Source organism: Chiloscyllium punctatum, chromosome 36, assembly GCF_047496795.1.
Source record: "Chiloscyllium punctatum isolate Juve2018m chromosome 36, sChiPun1.3, whole genome shotgun sequence".
NCBI lineage: Eukaryota > Metazoa > Chordata > Chondrichthyes > Orectolobiformes > Hemiscylliidae > Chiloscyllium > Chiloscyllium punctatum.
This window is the reverse complement of record NC_092774.1, coordinates 38,128,604-38,156,355: the sequence shown is the minus strand read 5'-3', so window position 1 is coordinate 38,156,355 and position 27,752 is coordinate 38,128,604. Positions and strand designations below refer to the sequence as shown.

The window sequence follows — 27,752 nt, the reverse complement described above, 5'->3', positions numbered from 1 at the left end:
AAAGATAGAGCCACAATGACCACCACCACCACACACACACACACACACACACACACACCTCCCCTCCCCCCACCCCCCATAGATCGACATATCAACATGTACGCCTGGCTATTTTTGCTAATCACTTTACTACACCTCTCATGATTTTATATATCTCAATAAGGTCACCCCTCAACCTCCTCTGCTCTAGTGAAAGAAGTCTCAGCCTCTCCTTTTAACTCAAACCCTCCAGTCCAGGCAAATCTTTTCCGAACCCTCTCCAATAGTATTCTTCGTATAACAGGACAAACTGTACTCAGTACTCCAATAGTAGCCTCACCATCATCCTGTATAAACTCAACATTATGTCCCAACTCCTATACTCAATGGTGTGAACAATGAAGGCAAGTGTGCTAAATGCCTTCTTAACCACCCAGTCTACCAATGATGCAACTTTCAAACTACTATGTACCTCAACACCCTCAGATCTCTCTGTTCTACAATACAACTCAGGGCTCTCCCATTAACTGTACAAGTCCTGCACTTCTTTGTTTTAGCAAAATGCAAGCTCTTGCTTTTATCCGTACCTCTCAAACACACACCCCAACACTCTCAACTCCTGAGGCTTATACTCCAACACACCCACACTTTACGAAGCATGGTACGCGCACTCTGATGCACGAGGTCACATGCATACACACACACACACACACATATATATAAAATCTATGGGGTGAATTTGCATTTGTAGAATTACATTTGCAGATACATGCAATTTCGCTCAGCAAACCACACAATCTGCAGACAGTTAATGCAGGCAGTCAATCCATGTAGTATTTTATAAATTCCTACTTTAGAAATGAAACCAGTCTGATTCAAGATGGGATACAGACAGACTCAAACCTCACACCTGCCATGCATTGTCTGAGCTGAGAAGTCACTTATTTTTATAAAACCTTAAGTCATCATGAGATTGTAACTTAAAAGAAATTCTGAGATTTATACATTAAGGAAACCTGCAACCCATTCGAAAAGATGAAAGACTTAACAGCAATCTAGGTTTGTTCAATATATCCTATCAGTTGCATGACACTGTGATATTTTGCTATAAAATCTGTGTGCTTTGATCCTGCTCCACAGCTACCTGATGAAGGAGCAGCACTCTGAAAGCTCGTGATTCCAAATAAATGTGTTGGACTATAACCTGGTGTTGCGTGATTTTTAACTTTATCCACCCCAGTCCAAGATCGGCTCCTCAAAACAGTTTCTAGAGAACACATCCCACACCTCCCTGAAATGATGCAGCACCTGCACTCCTGAAATATTTACAATTTCAAATTATACAAGCTCCTCATTCACTGCTCCATCTGATACACGACATTGGAAACTTAGTGCAGGAAGCTGAAAGAAATGAGCAGCTTTAAAACAAAAACTACTTGGAGCTCACAGCTTTCAATGTGAGTCTGAGCCCAACGGTAAGTTCAGGCAACCTTTATTGTGACTGAACTTTGTTACAGCTTCAGATCCCCCTAGCAAAATGGCATAGAAAAAAGTAACTGATTTTTTTTAAACAGCTCAAGGTCAAAACCCACACACTCCCTCCAATTTCTTTACTATTGGTTAGCATCTAGTTGTCCCTTTGTAACTGGATCCTTGGTACAGCCTTAACCCATAGAAAGTATTGCTTCACTCAATAATTTCAACCCATACCCTGTATCCAAGTAAGTTTCTCCCTGTGTATGGGTGGGGGGAGCCGTGTAGACAACCACACTGCTGTAGGTCTGGAGTCAGTCATGCATAGGCCAGATCAGGGAAACAATGCAGCTGGGATGACTGAGTGAATCCTTTCCCCTAACAACAGTTTCCTTGCAGTCCCCTGCAACCGTAGATTGCGGTGGTTCACGGACTCCCAGCCCAACTGCTTGTTCTGTGGCACTGTGGAGTCCGTGGACCATGTATATATTGGGTGTGGGCGTTTGCACTCCCTTTTTGATTTTCTTAAAAACCTTCTCCTCTGCTTTTGGCTGCACTTCAGTCCCACGCTCCTGATCTTTGGGCACCCGGTACGGAGGAGGGAGGGCAGGTCCGAAGACCTCCTTGTAGGTCTGCTCCTGGGCCTGGCCAAACTGGCCATCAACAGGTCCAGGCAGCGGGCCGTGGAGGGGGTCGTTAGGGCCGACTGCCTGCCCCTCTTCCGGGGTTACGTTAGAGCCCGGGTGTCCTTGGAGAAGGAGCACACGGTGTCCACCAACACCCTGGAGTCGTTCAGGGAGAGGTGGGCGCACCAGGGAGTGGAGTGCATTATTTCTCCCTCCAACTCTATTTTGATTTAGTCCCTACCCTCCCCTTCACCTTTTTGATCACACAGCATTGCCCTTTGATGTGAAGGGCAGTGCTTATCACTGGCCACTCGGGTGTTTTCCTATCATCCTGGTGGTGGAAATTGAATCAAGATTCGTGCACTTTGTGTCTTTCACTGTGTCTCACACCTGCCCACACACACCATGGGTGCTGGGGAAAAATAAGCACGACCACAGTTAGGCGGTAGTGTAGGGGGGGGGTTTAAAAAAAAACAACAGTTTCCTTCCCTAAAAAGGACATGAGTCAGTCAGATGGGGGTTTTCTTCACCCCCAAAAATGGTTTCATCGTTAAATACTGAACTCCAGGTTTCTGACCGAATTCCATTTCCGTCTTCTTCCGCAGCAGGATTCGCCGCAACTGGGTTGTTAGTCCAGCTGATAATGGCACTAGGCCGTCATTCCTTCAACCTCCTGCGATGGCAAATGAACTCGCTGGTGCCTCCGCAGGAGGGAGGAGCAGGCGAAGGCCTTCCCGCACTCAAGGCAACTGAAGGGCCTCTCCCCCGTGTGGACTCGCCGGTGGGTCTGGAGATTGGAGGAATCGCTAAAGCCCTTCCTGCACTCGGGGCACCTGAAAGGCCACTCCCCCGTGTGGACCAGCTGATGCCTCAGCAGGGCAGAGGAATCGCTGAAAGCCTTCCAGCACTCGGGGCACCTGAAGGGCCTCTCCCCGGTGTGGAGCAGCTGGTGCTTCCGCAAGGTGCCCACTTGACTGAATCCCTTCCCACACTCGGGACAGCTGAAGGGCCTCTCCCGCGTGTGGACACGCCGGTGGGTCAGAAGATGGGAGGAATTGCTGAAGGCCTTCCCGCATTCGGGGCAGGGGAATGGCCTCTCTTCTGTGTGGACCCGCTGGTGGGTCAGCAGAATGGAGACCCGGGTAAAGCCCTTCCCATACTCGGGGCACCTGAAGGGCCTCTCCCCCGTGTGGCGCCGCTGGTGCCTCAGCATGGAGGCTGCCTGGGTAAAGCCCTTCCTGCACTCAGGGCAGGAGAATGGCCTCTCCCCCGTGTGGACCTGCTGGTGCCTCAGCAGGGTAGAAGCCTGAGTAAAACCCTTGCTGCACTCAGCGCAGGAGAATGGCCTCTCCCTGGTGTGACTGCGCTGATGAATCTCCAGGGCAGACGGGACACGGAAGCCTTTTCCACAGTCACCACACTTCCACGGTTTCTCCACAGGGTGAGATTCCTCGGCATTCTCCATGGCCAAAGCTTCAGCTGCTCACAAACACGTGTATAGCCTCTCCCCGCTGTGAATTCCTCGTTCCAGGCCGTATCACTCTTCCAGGCTCCACACTCAGTGCAGTTCAACAGTAGGGTCTCTCATCCAATCCCACTGATGCTGAAAATGTATTGAAACAGGAACCAAAAAGCTTTGCTCCTTCTCACAGAATCTAAGTTGAAAATTGCTGAGGTCCTGATGGATTGAGTGACTGTCAGCTATTGATGTCAAAGTGAGGATTGCAGATGCTGTACAGTGAGTCGAGAAGTGTGCTGCAAAAGCACATCAGTTCAGGCAGCATCTGAGGAGTAGGAGAGTTGATGTTTTGGGCATAAGCCCTTCATCTGTTGATTTGAAACTTCTATCTTCAAATACTCTGTAAAAAGAGATTACAAATGTCATCACTGTCTGTCCAGAATAGAAACTCAGAACAAGCAATTCTCCTTTCTGCAGAATATTCCACAAAATTGAAAGCACCATCCCACTCTCTCTCTCTGTTCTCACTCCATTCTAACTAATTCTCCTGAAGGTATTGATTCAGGATCTTACAGGGGCAGAAAAGCAAAAATATCAAGACTGACATCCCTTTGAAGTTTGGATGACTCCACCTGAAAGTTAATATCTTCCACGACATTGGGATGCTGCTGAGAGCGAGCAGGTCTTATTTTGGGAAGCAAACAAAAATGTTAATTCAGGGTGAACCTGCCATGCAGCTTCTTGAGGAACAACCAGACACAAAATGGTTAATGCCCCTAGGAAGAGGGGAACAAAATGAGACATCAAGGCATTAACACTGACACCAGAGAGAAACTGAACATACAGGCAACTGACTGTGTGGAGTTTGCACGTTCTCCCCGTGTCTGCGTGGGTTTCCTCCGGGTGCTCCGGTTTCCTCCCACAGTCCAAAGATGTGCAGGCCAGGTGAATCGGCCGTGCTAAATTGCCCATAGTGTTAGGTAAGGGGTAGATGTAGGGGTATGGGTGGGTACGCTTCGGCGGAGCGGTGTGGACTTGTTGGGCTGAAGGGCCTGTTTCCACACTGTAAAGTAATCTAAAGATGTGACAAACATTAGTGGAAAGCCAGAGTCATAGAGATATACAGCACAGAAACAGACCCTTCAGCCAAAGTCTTCCAGATACCCTAAATTAATCTAGTTGCATTTGCCAGCACTTGGCCCATATGCTTCTGAACCCTTTCTATTCATACACCCATCCAGATATCTTTTACATGCTGTAATTGTACCAACCTCCATCACTTCCTCTGGCAGCTCATTCCAAACATGCACCAGGCTCTGTGTGAAAAATTTGCCCCTTCGGATGCTTTTAAATACCCACCCTCACCCTAAATCTTGTTACTATCTTGCCCTGGACTCCCCTATCCCAGGTAAAAGACCTTGTCTATTTACCCGATCCATACTACTGATGATTTTATACAAGTCGATAAGGTTAGCACTGCTGCCTCGCAGCGCCGGAGACCCGGGTTCAATTCCCGCTTCGGGCGACTGACTGTGTGGAGTTTGCACGTTCTCCCCGTGTCTGCGTGGGTTTCCTCCGGGTGCTCCGGTTTCCTCCCACAGTCCAAAGATGTGCAGGTCAGGTGAATTGGCCATGCTAAATTGCCCGTAGTGTTAGATAAGGGGTAGATGTAGATGTAGATGTAGGGGTATGGGTGGGTTACGCTTCGGCGGGGCGGTGTGGACTTGGTGGGCCGGAGGGCCTGTTTCCACATTGTAAGTAATCTAATTCAAGGTCACCCCTCAGACTCTGCCGCGCTAGGGAAAACAACTCCATCCTATACTTCCATCTTCACTCACCCAGGTAATGAAGATTCATAGCGGAGTTTGCTCCCTCCCTGGATTCACTCCAGTTGCTAAAGTGAACAAATGTCCCTCCCTTCTCTCTCTCGCTCCCAGGATAAAGAGTTGCCCAGACGGAAAGAGTTTCACTCTGAAACTGACAGGGCCACTTCCGCGTTGTGACATCAATAATGATTCACAAGGGCGGACCTAGGCCAACACCCAGCCCCCGCACTGCGCCGGCTCCAGACGCCGGCGTCCCACTGACCTGCATTACGCCTGCTCCGGAGGGACGGCATCCGGCTGGCCCTCGCTGCGCCTGCTGCGGACGGCGGCCTCCAGCTGACCCTTACTGCGCCTGCTCCGGCTGGACGGCATCCGGCTGGCCCTCCCTGCGCCTGCTGCGGACGGCGGCCTCCAGCTGACCCTTACTGCGCCTGCTCCGGAGGACACCATCCAGCTGGCCCTCGCTGCGCCTGCTGCGGACGGCGGCCTCCAGCTGACCCTTACTGCGCCTGCTCCGGATGGACGGCATCCGGCTGGCCATCACTGCACCTGCTCCGGACGGACGGCAGCCGGCTGGCTCTCACTGCGCCTGCTCCGGACGGACGGCATCCAGCTGGCTCTCACTGCGCCTGCTTCGGACGGACGGCATCGGCTGGCCCTCTCTGCGCCTGCTCCGGACGGACGGCATCCGGCTGGCCCTCTCTGCGCCTGCTCCGGACGGACGGCATCCGGCTGGCACTCACTGCGCCTGCTCTGGACGGACGGCATCCGGCTGGCCCTCACTGCGCCTGCTCTGGACGGACGGCATCTGGCTGGCACTCTGCGCCTGTTGCGCCCACTCCGGACGGCCATCGCTGCCCTGCACAGTTAGGAAAATCCCTTCCCTTCAACAAATCCCCATCGTGTGGAAACAGGCAATTCGGCCCAACGAGTCTACACCGACCCTCCAAAGGGTAATCCACCCACACCCATTCCTCTACATTCACCCCCTGACTAATCCACCCGAACCTTCACAACCGTGGCACTATGGGTAATTTAGTGTCGCCAATCCACCTTTACCTGGACAAAGTTAAAAATCACACAACGCCAGGTTATCGTCCAACAGGTTTATTTGAAAGAGTAGCATTTGGAGCGCTGCTCCTTCATCATGTGGTTGTGGAGGATAAGATCATAACGCACAGAATTTATGCAAAATCATTACAGTGCCCTGCCACTGAAATGATCTATTGAACAAACCTGGATTGTGTAATCTTTCATCTTTTAGAATGTGTTGCAGGTATCACAAATATGTAAATCCCACAACTTGCTGCAAGGCACCTTCGAGATAAATAAGATTTTATAACAGAAGATGACATTTTTCAGACTGGGGGGGAGGAGGAGAGTAGGGGGGGGAGGAGGAGAGTGGGGGGGGGAGGAGGAGAGTGGGGGGGGTGGAGGAGGAGGAGAGTGGGGGGGAGGAGGAGAGTGGGGGGGAGGAGGAGAGTGGGGGGGAGGAGGAGAGTGGGGGGGAGGAGGAGAGTGGGGGGGAGGAGGAGGAGGAGAGTGGGGGGGAGGAGGAGAGTGGGGGGAGGGAGGAGGAGAGTGGGGGGAGGGAGGGGGAGGAGAGTGGGGAGGAAGGGGGGAGGGAGAGGGAGGGGGGAGGGAGAGGGAGGGGGGAGGGATTAGGGGCAGGGATGGGGAGGAAGGGGGGAAGGAGGGGGGAAGGATGGGGGAGGAGGGGGGAAGGATGGGGGAGGAGGGGGGAAGGATGGGGGAGGAGGGGGGGAAGGATGGGGGAGGAGGGGGGGAAGGATGGGGAGGAGGGGGGGAAGGATGGGGGAGGAGGGGGGGAAGGATGGGGGAGGAGGGGGGGAAGGATGGGGAGGAGGGGGAGGGCAGTTCTAGAGGGCATAGGTTTAGGGTGAGAGGGGAAAGATATAAAAGAGACCTAAAGGGCAACCTTTTCACAAAGGTATGTGTATGGAATGAGCTGCAAGAGGAAGAGGTGGAATAGCAAGGGTTTGGAGGGATATGGGCTGGGTGTGGGAAGGTGGGATTAGATAGGTTGGGATATCTAGTCGGCATGGACAAGTTGGATTGCAGGGTCTGTTTCTGTGCTGTACATCTATACGACTCTATTTCAGCTCAGACAATGCATGAAAGGTGTGAGATCAGAGCCCGTCTGTATCGTAACCTTGAGTCAGGCTGGTTCTATTTTCAAAGTTGAGTTTACATAATACTACATGTATTGACTGTCTGCAGATTGTTCATTTTAGGAGCAAAATAGAATGTATCGGCAAATATAATGCTGCAACTACAAATTCACTGCCATGGACTTGTGTGTATACACACACACACACACGAGAGAAATAAAAAGGCTATTTCTTTGCTGCATATCACACAGACATTGAGATAACAGATGCTTTATTTCTGTGGTTGTAAATGTTGTTGTAAATTATAGCTGGATACTAATAGTTAGATGTAAGGGACAGAATTCCTCAAAATAGGGCACTATAAGAATCCTGGGAGAACCCTATCCTGGTTTACTTACTCGTGAACAAACATTAAGCACGAGTATCTATTTATTTCTAATTTTGTTTCGATTTTCTTGTTTGATTCCCTGCTATGACAACACTGTATCTGGATGGTTGACAGGCTGAGAGATGGTGGGTTGAGTCTCGATTGACTCAATGTTTTATTCTTCCAAATGGTGTAAAAATGGGGGTCAAAGCTTCAGCAGAAATCCAGCAGAGCTGACAGACCAACATCTTACTCTAAGCGAACAGGGAGGTCAACAGAGGAGAGAGAAATCAGGACCTGAAATCTGAGCTGACACCTGACTACCCTGTGATCAATGCTTTGATTCGCAGTACCAACCCTCTACCTTTACCTCGCTGCCCATTTAACTACCCCTTCAATATTCAGGATCCAATCCTTGTCATCCTGAAGCTGGGTTAGCCATGGGAAATGCAGGGTTATAGTTCCATAGTAATAAAAGCAGGAGTAGGTCATTTGTCCTATCAGACCTACTCTGCCATTCATTAAGATCATGGCTGATCGATCCACCATTGCAGCTCCTCCTCCCTGCATTGTCAAAGCTACCCTTAATTCACCAACCATGCAAAAACTCATCCAACTGTGTCTCCAATATACTGAAATAGCCTCTACTGCTTCACTGGGCAGAGAATTCCATAGATTCACTACTCTCCAGGAAAAACAGTTCCTCTTAATCTGTGTTTGAAAGCTACTCCCCCTAACCTTGAAGTCTAGTCTCACCCAACAGCAGAAATGACTGGATAGGGAAGGGCTATATCCCCAAAGTGCAATGAATTCCCACTTTCCCCCAAAATCCCAGATGGACTCACTCACTCAGTTGTTTGCTCATAAATGAAAGATTTCACTGTTACAACTTCTGCTCCTGGTCAGGGCAAAACATCTTTGACAGCTGCTCTGAAAGTCCAGTCTTCACAACCACACCTGTGAACCATTCTCCTCTCACCTCAAATATGCACCACCTAGTTTTGGACTACACCATCCTGGGGAAAAGATCTTGGGTATTCACCCTATCCATGCCCGTTACAAACGTCAATAAGGTCACCCCTCAGTCTCTGATGCTCCAGGGAAAATATCCCTGGCCTATTCTCCCTCTCCCAGTAGTTCAATTCCTCCAAGTTTGGCAACAACCTTGTAAATCTTTTCCAACCTCTTTCAAAGTTTCACAACATCTTTCCTATATCAAGGAGACCAGAATTGAATGCAGTGTTCCAAAAGTGGCCCAACCAATTTCATGTACAGGGGCCACATGACCTCCCAACTTCCATACTCAATGCACTGACCAAGAAAGGAAAGCATACTGAACGCCTTCTTTACTATCCTAGCTACCTGAGACTCCACTTTCAAGGAATTATGAAGCTGCACTCCAAGGTCTTTGTTCAGCAACACTCCCCTTAACTGTATCAGTTCTGCCTGGATTGCTTGACCAAAATGCAACTCCTCACATTTGTCTAAATTAAACTCCATCTCCCACTCCTCGGCCCAATGACCCATCTGCTCAATTCCCACTTATGGCAAACTCTCTTATTCCCTAGAAGCTGAAAATCTCCATCCCAAACTCACTCCCTCCATTCTCACTTTGCTGAACCTAATTCCTGCTGCATCTCATCCTGAAGGGTCTGGTTCATGCTGATACACAGGCCCACACTCGAATTGAAACATACAGAATACTGAATGGCATGGACAGACTGGACGTTGGGAAGATGTTTCGATTGGTAGGAGAGACAAGAACCTGAAGGCACAGCCTTAGAGTAAAGGGAAGGCCTTTTGGAACGGAGATAAGGAGAAACATCTTCAACGAGAGAGTGGTGAATCTTTGGAATTCATTGCCATAGGAGGCTGTAAAGGACAGGTCATTGAGAATATTTAAGACGGAGGTAGACAGGTTCTTGAGTATCAAGGGGGTCAAGGGTTATGGGGAGAAAGCAGGAGAATGGGGCTGAGAAACCTATCAGCTGCGATTGTGTGCTATCAGCAGACCTGATGGGCTGAATGGCCTAATCTCAGCTCCTATGTCTTATGGTCTCTTGCTGTACTGGACACAGAGGGTGAGAATTGGGAGCAGGACTAGGACATCTGGTCTTTCGAGCCTGGACCTGTATTGCACAGACCATAACTGGATATGAATATGCCTACATTTTGGTGGATAGGCTGGGACATTTTTCATTGGAGCATAGGAGGTTGAGAGGTGACCTTACTGAGGATGATTAAATCATGACAGATATAGCTAACGTGAATGGCAGGTGTCCTTTCCCTCGGGTGGGGGTTTCAAGATTAGGGAGCAAATTTTGAAGGAGAGAGGAGAAAGATTTGAAAGACATGAGGGACACTATTTTTCATTTTACACAGAGAGTGGTTCACGTGTGAAATGAATGTCCAGAGGAAGTGGTGGATGCAGGTGCAGTTATAGCATTTAAAGGACATTTGGATAAGTATCTGAATAGGAAAGATTCAGAGGATATAGACCAAATACTGGCAGGTGGGACTAGTTTAGTTTGAGAACGTAGTCAGCATGGATTGGTTGGACTGAAGGGGCTGTTTCTGTGCTGTCTCACACTGTAACTGTTCTATACTAGTCTTGAAACCATTTTCTTGACATCCCCCATAAACATCCATTCCATTGTTGTTCAAAATATCAGATGAACTCAGCAGCGAATACGTTCAATGACACCCCCCCCCCCCCGCCCCAGGAAGACATCCCCACTTCTCAACTCAATTCCTCTTGCTAATATACCACTTGCTTTGCTGATAGCTTGCTGCACCTGTCTGACAACTGCCAGTGACTGGTGCAGAAGGACACTGAGGTCCCATTGTACATCTACACATCATTCTTGATGAAGGGCTTGTGCCCAAAACATCAACTCTCCTGCTGCCTGACTAGCCTGTGCCACCGTGCCGCCCATAAGTGGTTTTATATTCAATATGCTCGTCTCCGAGATTCAAATACAATTATCTGTTGTATTTTTGTCCTTCAGCTATGTCATATATTTCCAATTATAGAATTATTGAAGGGAACAGTAAGTGACCATTGGACAGAGACCTCCCAATTCATATACTCAATGCTCTGACCAATATAGGGCTACTTTCTCTGGCGTGTCAGAGGGTGAGGGGTGACATTATACAGGTTTATAAAATCATGAGGGGCATGGATAGGGGAAATAGACAAGGTTTTTTCCCTGGAGTGGGGGAGTCCAGAACTAGCAGGCATAAGTTTATGGTGAGAAACCGTACGGGGCAACTTTTTCACGCAGAGGGTGGCGCGTGTATGGAATGCACTATTAAAGGAAGTGGTGGAGGCTGCTACAATGACAACATTCAAAATGGCATCTGGATGGGTATATGAATTGGAAGGGTTCGAGGGATATGGGCTAAGCGCTGGCAAATGGGACTAGTTTAGGTTTGGATGTCTAGTCAGCATGGACAATTTTGAATGAATAGTCTGTTTCCGTATGTACATCTCCATGATTCTAAGACTCTATAACTCTCCCTAGAGCTCAAACCCTCCAAGCCTGGCAACATCCTTGTACATCTTGTCTGAACCCTTTCAACTTTAACATCCTTCTGATGCAAGAAGGCCAGAATTGAACACAATATTTCAGAAGTGGACTCACCAATTTGGGATAACTGGTCAGCATGGATGAGTTGGACGGAAAGGTTTGTTTCCATGTGGTCAGGTTCTATGACTCTATGGTGGCGATATACCCAATGTCTGCATTCCCTTCTCCATCCTGCCATTTGTGGTGTGGCTCAAACTCTGGGAACATCAGTGGGTCACACAGACCATGACAATTTCAAAAATACCTCCAAAAGCCACCAGGATTGTAGGACATTATCAGAAACTCTCATTTTTCTAATTTGTCCAACCTTCAGTACTGGACAAGCGTTCTCTGTTTCCCATGTTATCGTCCTGACAGCCTCCTGGGGAAGGGACAAACTGGAGCCAATCTTTCCATGGGATAGATTTCTTCACAGAGTAAAACATGACAGGTATACATCTCCCGACTCCACTGCATGTTCCAAATCAGTAAGTGTGTCTTAATATGTGCTCAACTGACCAGTGACTGTAAGCCCTCTTGCGTACTAATGTGTGTTGCTGGAAAAGGACAGGCAGCATCCCAGAAGCAGGGGAATCGATGTTTTGGGCATAAACTCTTCATCAGGATTGATGTTCAGGCAGAAGCCCTTCATCAGGATCAGCTATTTCTCAGAACTGCCTATGGAACCATCTGATCTCACATGGACTCCGGACCACATTCAGCCCAACACAGTTTGAACCTGAACAGGATACCCAGTGCACACTACAAATTCGATAACCTTCAGCAACAATTCTCTTTCCGGATCCTCTGCTCCATGCTATCAGCCATGCACCGCCACCTACTCTACCTGCAGTCAGTCCTGCCTCAGCAATATTCCCCTTCCTCTTGAATACTAACACATGTCACACCCACAAAGAATCCAGATGTTCTCTCCTTGCTGTGACTGGATTGGTGTCTGAGTAGATGGGATGACTGACTGATCCCTTTCCGCACAGGGAGCAGGTGAAAGGCCTTTCCCCGGTGTGAACCCGCTTGTGTCTCTGCAGCTGGAATAATCCGTGAATCCCTTCCCGTACACAGAACAGGAGAACGGTCTCTCCTCAGTGTGGATACGCCTGTGCACCAGCAGGATGGATGAATGGCTAAACCCTTTCCCGCAGACGGAGCAGGTGAACAGCCTCTCCCTGGTGTGAACGTGCCGGGGTCTCTGCAGGTCAGAGGAGTTAGTGAATCTCTTCCCACACTCGGACCAAGTGAATGTCTACTCCTTGGTGTGAACCCGCTGGTGGGTCACCAGGGTGGATAAATGAATGAACTCCTTCCTGCACATGGAACAGGAGAACAGTCTCTCCCTGGTGTGAACCCGCTGGTGTGGAAGTAGGGCGGACAGAGCAGGAGGATGTTCGCTTCAGTGGTATGGCCTTATTGGTGGATCAGCAAGGCAGGTGATGGGGTGAATCCCTTCCTGCACTCAGAGCAGGTGAACAGCCTCTCTCCGGTGTGAGGCCGCTGGTGTGTCACTAGGGTGATAAATAAATGAACCCCTTCCCACACACGGAGCAGCTGAAAGGTCTCTTCCCGGTGAAACTCCGCCAGTGGGTCACCAGTGTGGATAAATGAATGAAGCCCTTGCTGCACATGGAGCAGGCGAACAGCCTCTCCCTGGTGTGACCGTGGCAATGGCGTTTAAGCAAAGATTGAATTTTGAATTCCTTCCCGCAGTCCTCCCATTTCCATGGTTTCTCCATAATGAGGGAATCCATGTCTCTCTCCAGCTTCGACAGTTGTTTGAAGGACCACTCACGCATGGGACGTGTTCAATATCTGTCCACTGCCATTCATCAGGCTTACTTTCCAATTAAGAAGATCATGCACGTCCTGCTGTGGCCTTAACTTCATTTGCCACCTGTACTCCATAACCTTTCATTCCCTGTCTCTCAAAATTCAGTTCAATTCAGCCTTGAATACATTCAAAGAGCCAGTCTCTATTACTCTCTGTGTGGGAGCATTGCAATAAAGAAGAGAATAAATTCCTCATTCTGCCTGATATGGGAAGCATTTTATCGGCATCTATCCTGACAAGCACCCCCCCACCTCAGAAAATGTCGGACTCACTGATGTTGGACCGCAGAAGGAAATTGCAGTCTGGAGTGAAGCTCTATCTTCATTCAATTTCAGTGTAAAACTCCCTCCTCTATGCAACATGGAAAATGTCTCCCGTTTTCCATTCTTCATCCTGCAATGTCTCCCCTTTTCCATTCGTCAGCCTGGCAGGGAGAGATGGGGGGAAACGGTTCACTTGTTGCAACTGCAGTCAATCCAGGGGGGAATTAGACTCTGCAAAGGTGCTCAGATGCTCTCTGTCCCTCTTAAAGTATTTTCACTTTTTTCCTTAATTTGCGACATACATTTGAATACAGTTTGCACCCGAGAAATGGATTGCTTGTTTCCTCAAGTACACAATTAAAAGGGTAGTTTCTCATGGAACTGAGCAGCATGTAAGGGATTAGCACATTAATATAAAAAGTACATATATGTTGCTTCATTTTGTGTATATCTAATATTACTCACTGTTGTAAAAGCTTCATGGCTAATATATTTAATCTTCTAATAATATTCTATATTTATTGTCATCTTTTTCATTTAATAGGATAGAAGGAAGTCATTCAGCAACTTAAATGGCTTTCTTTTCTCAAGCAGCCTTGATACTTTCACGTCCTTGATTCAGCTCCATTTGCAGCATCTTTGAGAGCATCTTGTTCCAGGTCATTGTGTATGGGGGAAAGCTTCACTGAGGTGATTCTTAAGGCTGGCCGGCTGGCTGCATGAGAGTTTTGGTGCCCTGGATAATATGTGATCAGAAGGCATCTGGCAGTTTGCAGGAATTAGGTGCCTATGCTATGCTAATTTAACAGTAGTTAAATTAGCCTGAAGTCGTGGTCCATATTGGCACCAATGACATAGGTAGGAGGAGTGCTGAGGATGTTAGACAGGCTTTTAGGGAGCTAGGTTGGAAGCTCAGAGTTAGAACGAACAGAGTTGTTGTCTCTGGTTTGTTACCCGTGCCACGTGATAGAGAGTCGAGGAATAGGGAGAGAGAAGAGTTAAATGCGTGGCTACAGGGATGGTGCAGGAGGGAGGGATTTCGGTACTTGGATAACTGGGGTTCTTTCTGGGGAAGGTGGGACCTCTATAAACAGGATGGTCTGCACCTGAACCTGAGGGGCACCAGTATCCTTGGGGGGAGGTTTGCTAGTGCTCTTGGGGGGGGTTTAAACTAACTCTGCAGGGGCATGGGAACCCAGACTGTAGCTGTAGGGTGCAGGACCTGGAGTGTAGGGAGGTTAGGAATATGGCATCAATCTTAAAGGAGGGTGCCTGTAAACAGAAGAGTGGCTTGAAGTGTGTATACTTTAATGCCAGAAGTATACGAAATAAGGTAGGTGAACTCGCAGCGTGGGTTGGTACCTGGGACTTCGATGTTGTGGCTATTACGGAGACGTGGCTAGATCAGGGACAGGATTGGCTGTTGCAGGTTCCAGGGTTTAAATGTTTTAGTAGGGTCAGAGGTGGGGGCAAAAGAGGGGGGGGTGTGGCTTTGCTTGTCAAAGATAGTATTACAGCGGTGGAAAGGAAGATGGACGAAGATTTGCCATCTGAGGTAGTTTGGGTTGAGGTTAGGAATAGGAGAGGTGAGGTCACCCAGTTAGGAGTCTTTTACAGGCCTCCTAATAGTCCTAGAATCGTTGAAGAAAGGATTGCGAAGATGATTCAGGAGAAGAGTGACAGTAATAGGGTGATTGTTATGGGAGACTTTAACTTTCCTGATATTGATTGGGAAAGCTATAGCTCAAGTTCGTTAGATGGGTCAGTGTTTGTGCAATGTGTGCAGGAGAGTTTCCTGACACAATATGTAGATAAGCCAACAAGAGGTGAGGCCATACTGGATTTGGTTCTGGGTAACGAACCAGGCCAGGTATTAGAACTAGGGGTAGGTGAGCACTTTGGGGACAGTGACCACAATTCGGTGATTTTTACTCTAGTGATGGAGAGGGATAAGTGTGTACTACAGGGCAAGAGTTATAGCTGGGGGCAGGGAAATTATGATGCGTTGAGGCATGACTTAGGATGTGTGGATTGGAAAAGTAGATTCCAAGGCAAGAGCGTAATTGATATGTGGAACTTGTTCAAGGAGCAACTATTGAGTGTCGTTGATAAGTACGTACCTATCAGGCAGGGAGGAAAGGGTCGTGTGAGGGAGCCGTGGTTTAATAAGGAGTTGGAATCCCTTGTTAAATGGAAGAGGGCGGCCTTTGTAAAGATGAGGCGTGAAGGTTCAATAGGGGCGATTGAGAGTTATAAGGTATCCCGGAAGGACCTGAAGAGAGAGCTAAGAGCAGCAAGGAGGGGACATGAAAGGTGCTTAGTTGGTAGGATTAGGGAAAACCCTAAGGCTTTCTATAGGTATGTTAGGAATAAAAGAATGACTAGGGAAGGAATAGGTCCAATCAAGGATAGTAATGGGAAGTTGCGTGTGGAGGCTGAAGAGATTGGGGAGGCGCTGAATGAATACTTTTCGTCAGTATTCACTCAGGAACAGGACATTGTTGTCGATATGAATACTGAGGCACGAATAAGTAGAATGGATGGCTTTGAGATATGTAGAGAAGAGGTGTTGGAAATTCTGGCAAGGGTGAAAATAGATAAGTCCCCTGGGCCTGATGGCATTTATCCCAGGATTCTCTGGGAAGCAAGGGAGGAGATTGCAGAGCCATTGGCCTTGATTTTTGTGTCCTCTTTGTCGACAGGAGTAGTGCCAGAGGACTGGAGGCTAGCAAACGTGGTTCCCTTGTTCAAGAAGGGGAGTAGGGATAATCCTAGTAACTATAGGCCAGTGAGTCTCACTTCTGTTGTGGGCAAAGTCTTAGAGAGAATTGTAAGGGATAGGATTTATGCACATCTGGATAAGAATGATGTGATCAAGGATAGTCAGCATGGTTTTGTGAAGGGCAGGTCGTGCCTCACAAACCTTATTGAATTCTTTGAGAAGGTGACTAAGGAGGTAGATGAGGGGAAAGCGGTAGATGTGGTATATATGGATTTTAGTAAGGCGTTTGATAAGGTCCCCCATGGTAGGCTACTGCAGAAAATACAGAGATATGGCATTGAGGGTGAGTTGGAGGTTTGGATTAGGAATTGGCTCTCTGGAAGAAGACAGAGGGTAGTAGTTGATGGCAAAGGTTCATCTTGGAGTGCCGTCACTAGCGGTGTTCCGCAAGGATCTGTTTTGGGACCATTGCTGTTTGTCATTTTTATAAATGACCTGGAGGAAGGGTTAGAAGGTTGGGTGAGCAAGTTTGCGGATGATACGAAAGTCGGAGGAGTTGTAGACAGTGAGGAAGGATATGGCAGGTTACAGCGGGATATAGAGAAGCTGCAGAGCTGGGCAGAAAGGTGGCAAATGGAGTTCAATGTAGCTAAGTGTGAAGTGATTCACTTTGGTAAGAGTAATAAAAAGATGGATTACTGTGCTAATGGTAGACTACTTGGTAGTGTGGAAGAGCAGAGGGATCTTGGTGTCCATGTACACAGATCTCTGAAAGTTGCCACCCAGGTAAATAGTGCAGTGAAGAAGGCATATGGCGTACTGGCTTTTATTGGTAGAGGAATTGAGTTCCGGAGTCCTGAGGTCATGCTGCAGTTGTATAAGACTCTGGTGCGGCCGCATCTGGAATATTGTGTGCAGTTTTGGTCGCCATACTATAGGAAGGATGTGGAGGCACTGGAACGGGTGCAGAGGAAGTTTACCAGGATGTTGCCTGGTATGGTAGGAAAATCCTATGAGGAAAGGCTGAGGCACTTGGGGTTGTTTTCATTGGAGAAAAGAAGGTTTAGGGGTGATTTGATAGAGGTGTACAAGATGATTAGGGGGTTAGATAGGGTTGACAGTGAGAACCTTTTTCCACGTATGGAGTCAGCTATTACAAGGGGGCATAGCTTTAAATTAAGGGGGGGTAGATATAGGACTGATGTTAGGGGTAGGTTCTTCACTCAGCGAGTCGTAAGTTCATGGAATGCCCTGCCAGTAGCAGTAGTGGACTCTCCCTCTTTATGGGTATTTAAGCGGGCATTGGATAGGTATATGGAGGATAGTGGGTTAGTGTAGGTTAGGTGGGCTTTGATCGGCGCAACATCGAGGGCTGAAGGGCCTGTACTGCGCTGTATTCTTCTATGTTCTACACTTATTTTGTTATTTTTTCTAGAGAATTTCAAGAGGAAGACATGCAGAAAGAAATCTGAAACCAAGTGTAATATCAACTTCTGACAGAGCCACTTGATTTATTGGAACTTGAATATCAACAGTCATTTAAATCAAGAAGAAATGTTTGTTTCTGTGTGTTTCAGAGATCTTGGACACTGGTGTGGCAGGAAGAACATAGCGGAATAGATACACAGGTGAGGGAGATTCAGGGCATTGACTGAAAAGCGCTCTACCGAATTACTCAGCTTGGGGTATCAACATCACACCACTAGAGACTGTGTATCTGTTCTGTTTGCAATTGCAGCTGGCCCGCAAACCCAGAGCAACGCCAGGAGAACCCAAGCTCAAAAATGATAAACAAACTATGGAAATGTGGGGACGCTAGGAAAGGATTCCCTCCCCTTTCGGCACTTGAAAACCACGGGGAGTGGCCCTTCACCTGCTCTGTGTGCGGGTAGAGATTCATTGATTCTTCCACCCAACTGACGCACCAGGGGGTTCATACCAGAGAGAGGCTGTTCACCTGCCCCGAGTGCGGGAAAGGCTTCAGTCAGATCTGCAACCTGTGAACACTCCAGCGGGTCCACTCGGGGAAAGAGGACATTCACAGCCCTGCGTGTGGGAGGTGGTTTGCTCAGTTAGCTGCTCTGCTGATCCACCAGCAGGTCCACACTAAGGACAGGCCATTCACCTGCTTTCAGTGTGGGAAAGAGTTCATTGACTCCTCCTACCTGCGCAAGCACTGGTGAGTTCATGTGCCATCGCAGTGGGATTGAAGTAGCGACAGTCTCGTGCTATTATTGGCTGGATGATGAACCCAGTTCCGGGCACTCCCGGGTTCGAATCCCGCCGTGGCAGATGGTGGAATTTTAATCCGGTCAGAGGTCTGAAACTTAGAATCTAACGATGAAATCACTTCCGGGGGGGGGGGGGAGGCCATCTGATTCACTAATGTCTTTTATCGGGAAGGTAAATGTCATCCGTTACCTGGTCTGCCCCACACATGACTCCAGACCCGCACCAGTGAGTTTGATTTTGACAGTCCTCGCCCCCGCCGGGAAAGAAATGCTGGTCTACCCAGTGACGCCCTAATCCCACAGAGTGTGGGGGTTGTACAGCACTGAAACAGATCCTTCGGTCCAACCCGTCCGTGCTGACCAGATATCCGAACCCAATCCAGTCCCATTTACTAGAATTTGACCGCGTAAAATTTCCAAAGGGCTTACTACACATGCTCCTTTGTGTCAGCAAGCACTGCGCATGTTCATTTGTGTCTGCAAAGTATTGCGCATGCGCATAGCTCTCCGTGGAGGCGCCGCGCGACTATCTTTTACTGACCAATGGAGAACCCTGGAGGACTGGAAGGAGTCTGGTCCTCCTGCCAATTAGAGCCCCGCTATTGTCTAAATGTGGTAGTTAGACTATGAGATCTGAGGGTAAAAGCAATAACTGCAGATGCTGGAAACCAGATTCTGGATTAGTGGTGCTGGAAGAGCACAGCAGTTCTGGCAGCATCCAAGGAGCTTCGAAATCGACTTTCCGGGCAAAAGCCCTTCATCAGGAATAGAGGCAGAGAGTCTAAAGCGTGGAGAGATAAGCCAGAGGAGGGTGGGGAGAAAGTAGCATAGAGTACAATATTGGATTAGTGGTGCTGGAAGAGCACAGCAGTTCAGGCAGCATCCAACGAGCAGCGAAATCCGAGTGGGGGAGGGGATGAAGGTGATAGGTCGGGGGTGGGGGGAGGGTGGAGTAGATAAGTGGAAAAGGAGATAGGCAGGTAGGACAAGTCATGGGGACAGTGCCGAGCTGGAAGTTTGGAACTGGGGTGAGATGGGGGAAGGGGAAATGAGGAAACTGGTGAAATCCACATTGATGCCCCGGGGTTGAAGTGTTCCGAGGCGGAAGATGAGGCATTCTTCCTCCAGGCTTGCGGCGGTGAAGGAGGCCCAGGATCTCCATGTCCTCGGCAGAGTGGGATGGGGAGTTGAAATGTTGGGCCACAGGGCGGTGTGGTTGATTGGTGCGGGTGTCCCAGAGATGTTCCCTAAACCGCTCTGATAGCAGGTGTCCAGTCTCCCCAATGTAGAGGAGACCGCATTGGGAGCAATGAATGCAATAAATGATATTAGTGGATGTGCAGGTAAAATTTTGATGGATGTGGAAGGCTCCTTTAGGGCCTTGGATGGAGGTGAGGGAGGAGGTGTAGGCGTAGGTTTTGCAGTTCCTGCGGTGGCAGGGGAAGGTGCCAGGATAGAAGGGTGGGTTTTAGGATGGGCGTGGACCTGACCAGGTCGTCACGGAGGGAACGGTCTTTGCAGAAGGCGGAAAGGGGTGGGGTAGGAAATATATCCCTGGTGGTGGGGTCTTTTTGGAGGTGGCGGAAATGTCGGTGGATGATTTGGTTTATGCAAAGGTTGGTAGTGTGGAAGGTGAAACCCAGGGGCGTTCTGTCCTTGTTACGGTTGGAGGGGTGGGGTCTGAGGGCGGAGGTGCGGGATGTGGATGAGATGCGTTGGAGGGCATCTTTAACCACGTGGGAAGGGAAATTGCAGTCTCTAAAGAAGGAGGCCATCTGGTGTGCCCGGTTCTACCTCCTTCCCAAGATCCACAAGCCTGACCACCCTGGCCGACCCATTGTCTCAGCATGCTCATGCCCCACTGAACTCATCTCTACCTACCTCGACACTGTCCTATCCCCCCAGTCCAGGAACTCCACACGTATGTTCGAGACACCACCCACGCCCTCCACCTCCTACAAGACCCCCGTTTCCCAGGCCCCCAACGCCTCATCTTCACCATGGATATCCAATCCCTCTACACCTTCATCCGCCATGACCAGGGCCTCCAAGTTTTTTCCTCTCCCGACGTCCCCAACAGTACCCTTCCACCGACACTCTTATCGTTTGGCCGAACTGGTCCTCACCCTTAACAATTTCTCCTTCGAATCCTCCCACTTCCTCCAGACCAAAGGGGTAGCCATGGGCACACGTATGGGCCCCAGCTATGCCTGTCTCTTTGTTGGCTACATATAACAGTCGATCTTCCGTAATTACACCGGCACCACTCCCCACCTCTTCTTCCGCTACATTGAAGACTGCATTGGTGCCACCTCATGCTCCCGCGAGGAGGTTGAGCAATTCATCAACTTTACCAACACATTCCACCCTGACCTTAAATTTACCTGGACCATCTCTGACACCTCCCTCCCCTTCCTGGACCTCTCCATCTCCATTAATGACGACCGACTTGACACTGACATTTTTACAAACCCACCGACTCCCACAGCTACCTGGATTACACCTCGTCCCACCCTACCTCTTGCAAAAATGCCATCCCATATTCCCAATTCCTCCACTTCCACCGTATCTGCTCCTAGGAGGACCAGTTCCACCAAAGAACCACACCAGATGGCCTCCTTCTTTAGAGACCGTAATTTCCCTTCCCACGTGGTTAAAGATGCCCTCCAATGCATCTCGTCCACATCCCGCACCTCCGCCCTCAGACCCCACCCCTCCAACCGTAACAAGGACAGAACCCCCTGGTGTTCACCTTCCACCCTACCAACCTTTGCATAAACCAAATCATCCACTGACATTTCCGCCACCTCCAAAAAGACCCCACCACCAGGGAGACACTTCCCTCCCCATCCCTTTCTGCCTTCCGCAAAGACCATTCCCTCCGTAACTACTTGGTCATGTCCACGCACCCCTACAGCTCACCCTCCAATCCTGGCACCTTCCCCTGCCACCGCAGGAACTGCAAAACCTGCGCCCACACCTCCTCCCTCACCTCCATCCAAGGCCCTAAAGGAGCCTTCCACATTTATTAAAGTTTTACCTGTACATACACTAATCTCATTTATTGCATCCGTTGCTCCTGATGCGGTCTCCTCTACATTGGGCTGACTGGAGCAGAGCGCTTAAGGAACATCTCTGGGACACCCGCACCAATCAACCACACCGCCCTGTGGCCCAACATTTCAACTCCCCCTCCCACTCTGCCGAGGACATGGAGGTCCTGGGCCTCCTTCACCACCGCACGCCTGGAGGAAGAACGCCTCATCTTCCGCCTCAGAACACTTCAACCCCGGGGCATCAATGTGGATTTCACCAGTTTCCTCATTTCCCCTTCCCCCACCTCACCCCAGTTCCAAACTTCCAGCTCAGCACTGTCCCCATGACTTGTCCTACCTGCCTATCTTCTTTTCCACCTATCCACTGCACCCTCCTCCCTGACCTATCACCTTCATCCCCCTCCCCCACTCACCTATTGTACTCTATGCTACTTTCTCCTTTAGCTTATCTCTCCACGCTTCAGGCTCTCTGCCTTTATTCCTGATGAAGGGCTTTTGCCCGGAACATCAATTTTGCTGCTTCTTGGATGCTGCCTGAACTGCTGTGCTCTTCCAGCACCAGTAATCCAAAATCTATGAGATTCTGAACTTGTTGGTATTGCTTCTCTTTCTGAATGAAGATTGACCTTTACCCCAGACTGCAACTTCCTTCCTCTATCGAACATCTGTGAGTACAGCACTATCTTTTCTTACCCCTTTTTATACTTTTTTTTTCATTCTGGGCTTTAGTTGTTTATTTGCAACAACTGCATGGAAAGGTAGTGAATCCAGGGAGGGTGCAGACTCTGGAAAATTTGTTACAAGTCAGTGTCTCAATCGGCAAACGTGCCAAATGAAGTACCACAATGAGAAGTTACACCCTTTGCTGTGAAAAAAAGGATAGAAAGTGAGGGAAGAGAGGAGTGGGAATTGTACTTTTGATACAGTATAGTATTCCTGCTGTAGTTTGGAAGGATATTCCTGGGAGTACATCCAGGAAGGTGATTTGGGTGAAGCCTGGAGATAAGAAAGGGATGATCACCTTCAGATTGTATTATAGACCATGTAATAGTCAGCAGGAACTGACGAGATTTCAGGTATCTGCAAGAATAATAGGGTGGCTATGGTAGGGAATTTTAACTTTCCAAACATAGACTGGGACTGCTATTGTGTAAAGGGTTTAGATGGAGCGGGTATTGTTACAAAGGGACTTAAGGGGCAACTTTTTCATGCAGAAGGTGGTGCATGCAAGGAAAGGGATGGCAGAGGAAGTGGTGGATGCTGGTCTAATTATGACATTTAAAAGACATCTGGATGAGTCTGTGAACAGGAAGGGTTAATAGGGATGTGGGCCCAATGCTGACCAAATGGGATTAGATTAGGTTAGATATCTCATTGGCATGGACAAGCTGGACTGAAGGGGCTGTTTCTGTGCTCTGACTCTGACTTGCCATTAACATTTGCTACGTGTAGGTGTCCATACCTTGAGATCTCATTCCAACCATCACTCTCCCCATCCACCTCCCTATCCCAGATTGACAGTGATGAATATTGTAGTCTCTTAGAGTATTTGAAAATCTGAAGATGGAAGTTTCAAAATAAACAAATGAAGGGCTTATGCCTGAAACATTGGCTCTCCTGCTCCTCGGATGCTGCGTGACCTGTTGAGCTTTTCCAGCACCGCCACTCTTCAACTCTGACTCGCCAGCGTCTGCAGTTCTTATTTTCACATCAATGTCTGACAGTCACTTAATGCATCGGGATCGCAACAATTTTCGACTGTGATTCTGTGAGAAGGAGCAAAGTTTTTTTGGTTCTTGTTTCAGTATATTTTCAGCATTTATGGGACTGGATGAGAGACCCTACTGTTGCAGCACACTGAGTGTGGAGTCTGAAACAAGTTATACGGCCTGGAAAAAGGAATCACGGTGGTGAGGGGGCTGTACACACTTTTTGTGTATGGCTGAATCTTTAGCCAGGGAGAAACTTGAGGAATCCCGCCCCATGGAGAAACCATGGAAATGTGGCGACTGCGAGAAAGGCTTCCGTGTCCCATCTGCCCTGGAGACTCATTGACGCAGTCACACTGGGGAGACGCCCTTCAGCTGCCTGGAGTGCGGGAATGGATTCACCCGCTCCTCCCACCTGCTGACCCACCAGCGGATCCACATCGGTGAGAGGCCGTTCCCCTGCCCTGAGTGCAGGAAGGCCATCACCGAACCCTCATAAAGCACCGGTGCGTCCACACAGGGGAGAGGCCCTTCAGCTGCCCCGAGTGCGAGAAGGCCTTCAGCTATTCCTCCGACTTGCTGGCCCACCGGCGAATTCACACGGGCGAGAGGCCATTTGCCTGCCCAGAGTGTGGGTGGAGGTTCACGATGTCCTGCAACTTGCGGGGGCACCAGCCTTCTCAACAATTGGATTCCGCCTGTGATGCTGCTGTGGGTCACCCCCAGGACTGAACCTCCTGCCTGTTCTGACAGTGGGTGCGGTGGTAGAGTCAGTGGGCTTTTTTTTTCATTTTGTGCTGGACTGTATTACCCCCACACCACCACCCCCACCCCCCAGTTTGGAATCCAAAGTTGGCAAGCAGGAGGCTGGGAAAACACAGCAAGCCAGACAGCACCTGAAGATGGAGGAATGAGCGTTAACCCTTCTTCGACCAAAACGTTGACTTCTCTATCAGACATGATTTACCAGGATGTTGCGGGGTGTTGGAGGATTTGAGCTGCAGGGAGAGGCTGAATAGACTGGGGCTGTTTTCCCTGGAGTGTTGGAGGTGGAGGGGCGACCTTTATAAAGGATTACAAAATTATGAGGGGCATGGATAGGGTAAATAGACAATGTCTTTTCCCTGGAGGTGGGGAAGGGGAAGTGCTTAAAAAGCTTGTGACTTCAGATAAACCTGTTAGACTCTCACCTGATGACGTGTGACTTCTGACCTTGATCCAGCCCGATCCAACACCAGCACCGCTGCATCAGCGTTGACGAATGAGATCGGATTTTATTTGGCATGATTTAGTGAGATGCTCATCTGGAAACTCAACTGTCTGAGCAACAAAGAGACACGAGTCATAGAGTCCGACAGCACAGAGACAGGACCTTTGGCCCAAACTGGTCCACGCCAACCAAAACGTCCATCAACACGAATCCCATTTCCCTGCACTTGGCCAGTACCCTTCTAAACCTTTCCTATCCATGTATTTGTCCAAATTCCTTTTAAATATAGTTAATATACCCGCCTCAACTACTTTCACTGGCAGCTCATTCCATATGCACACCACACTGTGTTTAAAAAAACGTTACCCCTCAGGTTACCTGTTATTCTTTCCCCTCTAACCATAACCTGATGTCCTCTAGTCCTCGATTCCCCAACTCCAGGAAAAAGACTGAGTGCATTCACACTATCCATGCCTCTCATGATCTTGGACACTTTTATAAGGTCCCCCCCTCAGTCTCCTATGCTCTAAAGATAGAAGTCCTAACTTGTCAAACCTCTCCCAATAACTCAACCCCTTGAGTCCTAGCAATATCCTTATAAATTTCTTCTGCAATCTTTCCAGTTTAATACCATCCTTGTTATAGTAAGGTGACCAAAACTGAACACAATACTCCAAATGTGGCCTCACCAATGTCTTTGATAACTGCAACTGTTACACTCAGTGCCCTGACTGATGAAGGCCAGTATGCCAAAAGACTTTTTCACTGTCCTGTCTACCTATGTTGTCAGAAATATAGGACTTGCTCCAAACTGTATTCACAATCCAACTGATGGGAAAGGAAACTGCTTCCTTTCTTGAGACTAGTCTCCCAGTGGAAACTTGCTGGCTGACTGTCTGATGTACTGAACCTTACAGTGCCCTATTGCCCTCAGTTATCTGGAAGGAGTCCACACGCAAGCGCCCAAGGTGATGCTCGAAACCTTTATCATCTCTTTGGGATTAATCACCATTCAATGCTCTTGAGTCATACAGTCCGGAAACAGTATGACTCCAATCAGTCCATGATGCCCCATTAGACTAGTACCACCTACTTGCTCCAGGCCTGTATCCAGTAGTAATAGTCAGAGATGCACAGCACAGAAACACATCCTTCAATCCAACTTGTCCATGCTGATCAGATATGCTAACCCCATTTAGTCTCATCGTATTTTGAGAAGATTTGTAGCTCGGGTTGAGGTTCTGGATGTAGGTTTGCTCACTGAGCTGCGAGGTTCATTTCCAGATGTTTCGTCACTCTACTAGGTAACATCTTCAGTGGGCCTCATGTACACTGCTTCACCTGAGGCCCACTGAAGATGTTACCTAGTTGGGTGATGAAATGTCTGGAAATGAACCTCCCAGCTCAGCGAGCAAACCTACATCCAGCTCATTTTGACCCATTTGCCAGCACTTGGCTCATATCCCTCTAAACTCTTTATGTACTTACACACATGAGGATGCCTTTTACATGTTGACATTGTACCAGCCCTTCACCGCTTTCACTGGCAGCTCTTTCTGTACACACATCACCCTCTGTGAAAAGGTTGCTCCTCAGGTCCCTTTTAAAACTTTTGCCTCTCACTTAAAACCTGTTCCCTCTTGTTCTGGGCTCCCCCAAACTCAGGAAATGTTCTTGACTTTTCACCCTATCCATGTTCCTCATGGTTTTATAAACCTCTATAAGGTAACCCCTCAGCCGCTGACACCCCAGGGTAAACAACCCCAGCCTATTCAGCCTCTCCCTTTCCCTCCAAACCTTTGCTATTCACGTACTTATCCAAATGTTGTAATTGTACCCATGTCCACCACTTCCTCTGGAAGTTCATGCCACACACGGACCACCCTTTGTGTAAAAGATTTGCCCCATGTCTGTTTTTCAATCTCTCTCCTCTCACTGTAAAAATGTGTCCCCTGATCTTGAAATCCTCCATCCTTGGGAAGAGGCAACTACCATTAACCCTATCTATCCCCCTCGTGGTTTTATAAACATCGCCTCTCAACATCCTCTGCTCTGGCGGAAAAACATCCCAGCTGATCCAGCCTTAATTCCCATTTGATAATAGTGGTGCAATGATAATTTCAGCTCTTTGTGTGTCAAGGATCTCTCAATTGTAAACAGTGCCTCTTAAGTTCACCTCATCTTAAAACGAATGGCACCCCATTCATTTAAAATGTCGATGTTTTCTGTGCAAAGTCAGTCCTGGTCGGAAAATAGCCAGTGGTGTCATCAGATTTACATCAGTGAGACCGAGTGTAAACTTGGGGAACGGTTCACCGAGCATCACAGCCAGGTCTGCAGAGGCCGACTGGACCTCCCAATCACCACCCATTTTAATTCCCCTTCCCACTCCCTTTCTGACATGACCATCTTAGGCCTCCTCATTTGCCACAATGAACCATACCGCAAATTGGAGGAACAACAGCTCATCTTCTGCCTGGGCAGCCTCCAGCTTGGAAGACTCAACACTGAGTTCTCCAATTTCAAATACCTCACTTCCCACCCCAAACTCCCTTCTCAGTCCGAACCACTCATTTCCACTTCTCCCTGCCACCAACCAGATTCCTTCCTGATCAACTAGGTCACACCCTCTACATGCCTTCACGTATCCCCACTTCACTACCCTGCCCCCAGCACTCCCTTTATCTGCATCTCCCCCTCCACCCATCCCCAGTCCTGAAGAAGGGTTACACCTGAAATGTCGACTTCTCCACCTCCTGATGTTGCCTGGCTTGCTGTGTTCTTTCAGCCTCCTGTCGTCTATTTTGCCAATTGCGACACAGACCTAGGCCAACCTTTCCAGAGTCTGTCCGCTCCTGGATTCACTCCCTTTCCTTTCAGTTGCTGCAAGTCAACAATTGAACCCCAGAATGAAAAAAAAAATGGAAAAGAGAGTGCCGTACTCACAGATCTTCGACAGAGGAAAGAATTTGCAGTCTGGGTGAAGCTCAATCTTCTTTCAGAAAGAGGAGCAGGAAGAGCAGCTCATGGTCCAACTTCCGCATTCAAACAATGGGGTGGCTCTGATTGGCAAAAAGACCTGTCTCCTTCCGGTTACCAGTGCTTTCTATTGATCAATCAAGAGAACGCCACGCATCCTTTATTTGCCGCCAGCGAAGAGGATTCCTAGTGTTTTGCTGACACCGGCAAACATGCGCAGCATGTTCCGTAAATACTGCTGGTGTTCCTGACGAATTTTAAGTGTCCAAATACCAACGGGGGAAAAAAGTTTATCACCACAATATTTT

At 48.7% G+C, this 27,752-nt stretch overlaps 1 protein-coding gene across 4 annotated transcripts; it reads right to left on the bottom strand.

Moving 5' to 3' along the window:
- Positions 1–1,334: 1,334 nt before the first annotated feature.
- On the bottom strand, positions 1,335–27,501 carry LOC140460410 (uncharacterized). 4 transcript variants are annotated; one of them, XM_072554951.1, is made up of 2 exons: positions 27,412–27,501; positions 1,335–3,937 (listed from the first exon to the last, which is right to left on the bottom strand). In XM_072554951.1, exon 2 carries the CDS (start codon positions 3,541–3,543, stop codon positions 2,728–2,730), a length of 816 nt encoding a protein of 271 aa, XP_072411052.1. In that variant the 5' UTR covers positions 3,544–3,937; positions 27,412–27,501; the 3' UTR covers positions 1,335–2,727. The 4 variants fall into 4 exon arrangements, with proteins under 4 accessions (XP_072411052.1, XP_072411051.1, XP_072411049.1 ...); XM_072554950.1 differs by lacking the exon at positions 27,412–27,501 and adding an exon at positions 13,547–13,597; XM_072554948.1 differs by lacking the exon at positions 27,412–27,501 and adding an exon at positions 5,626–5,990.
- Between the last annotated feature and the right edge of the window lie 251 nt (positions 27,502–27,752).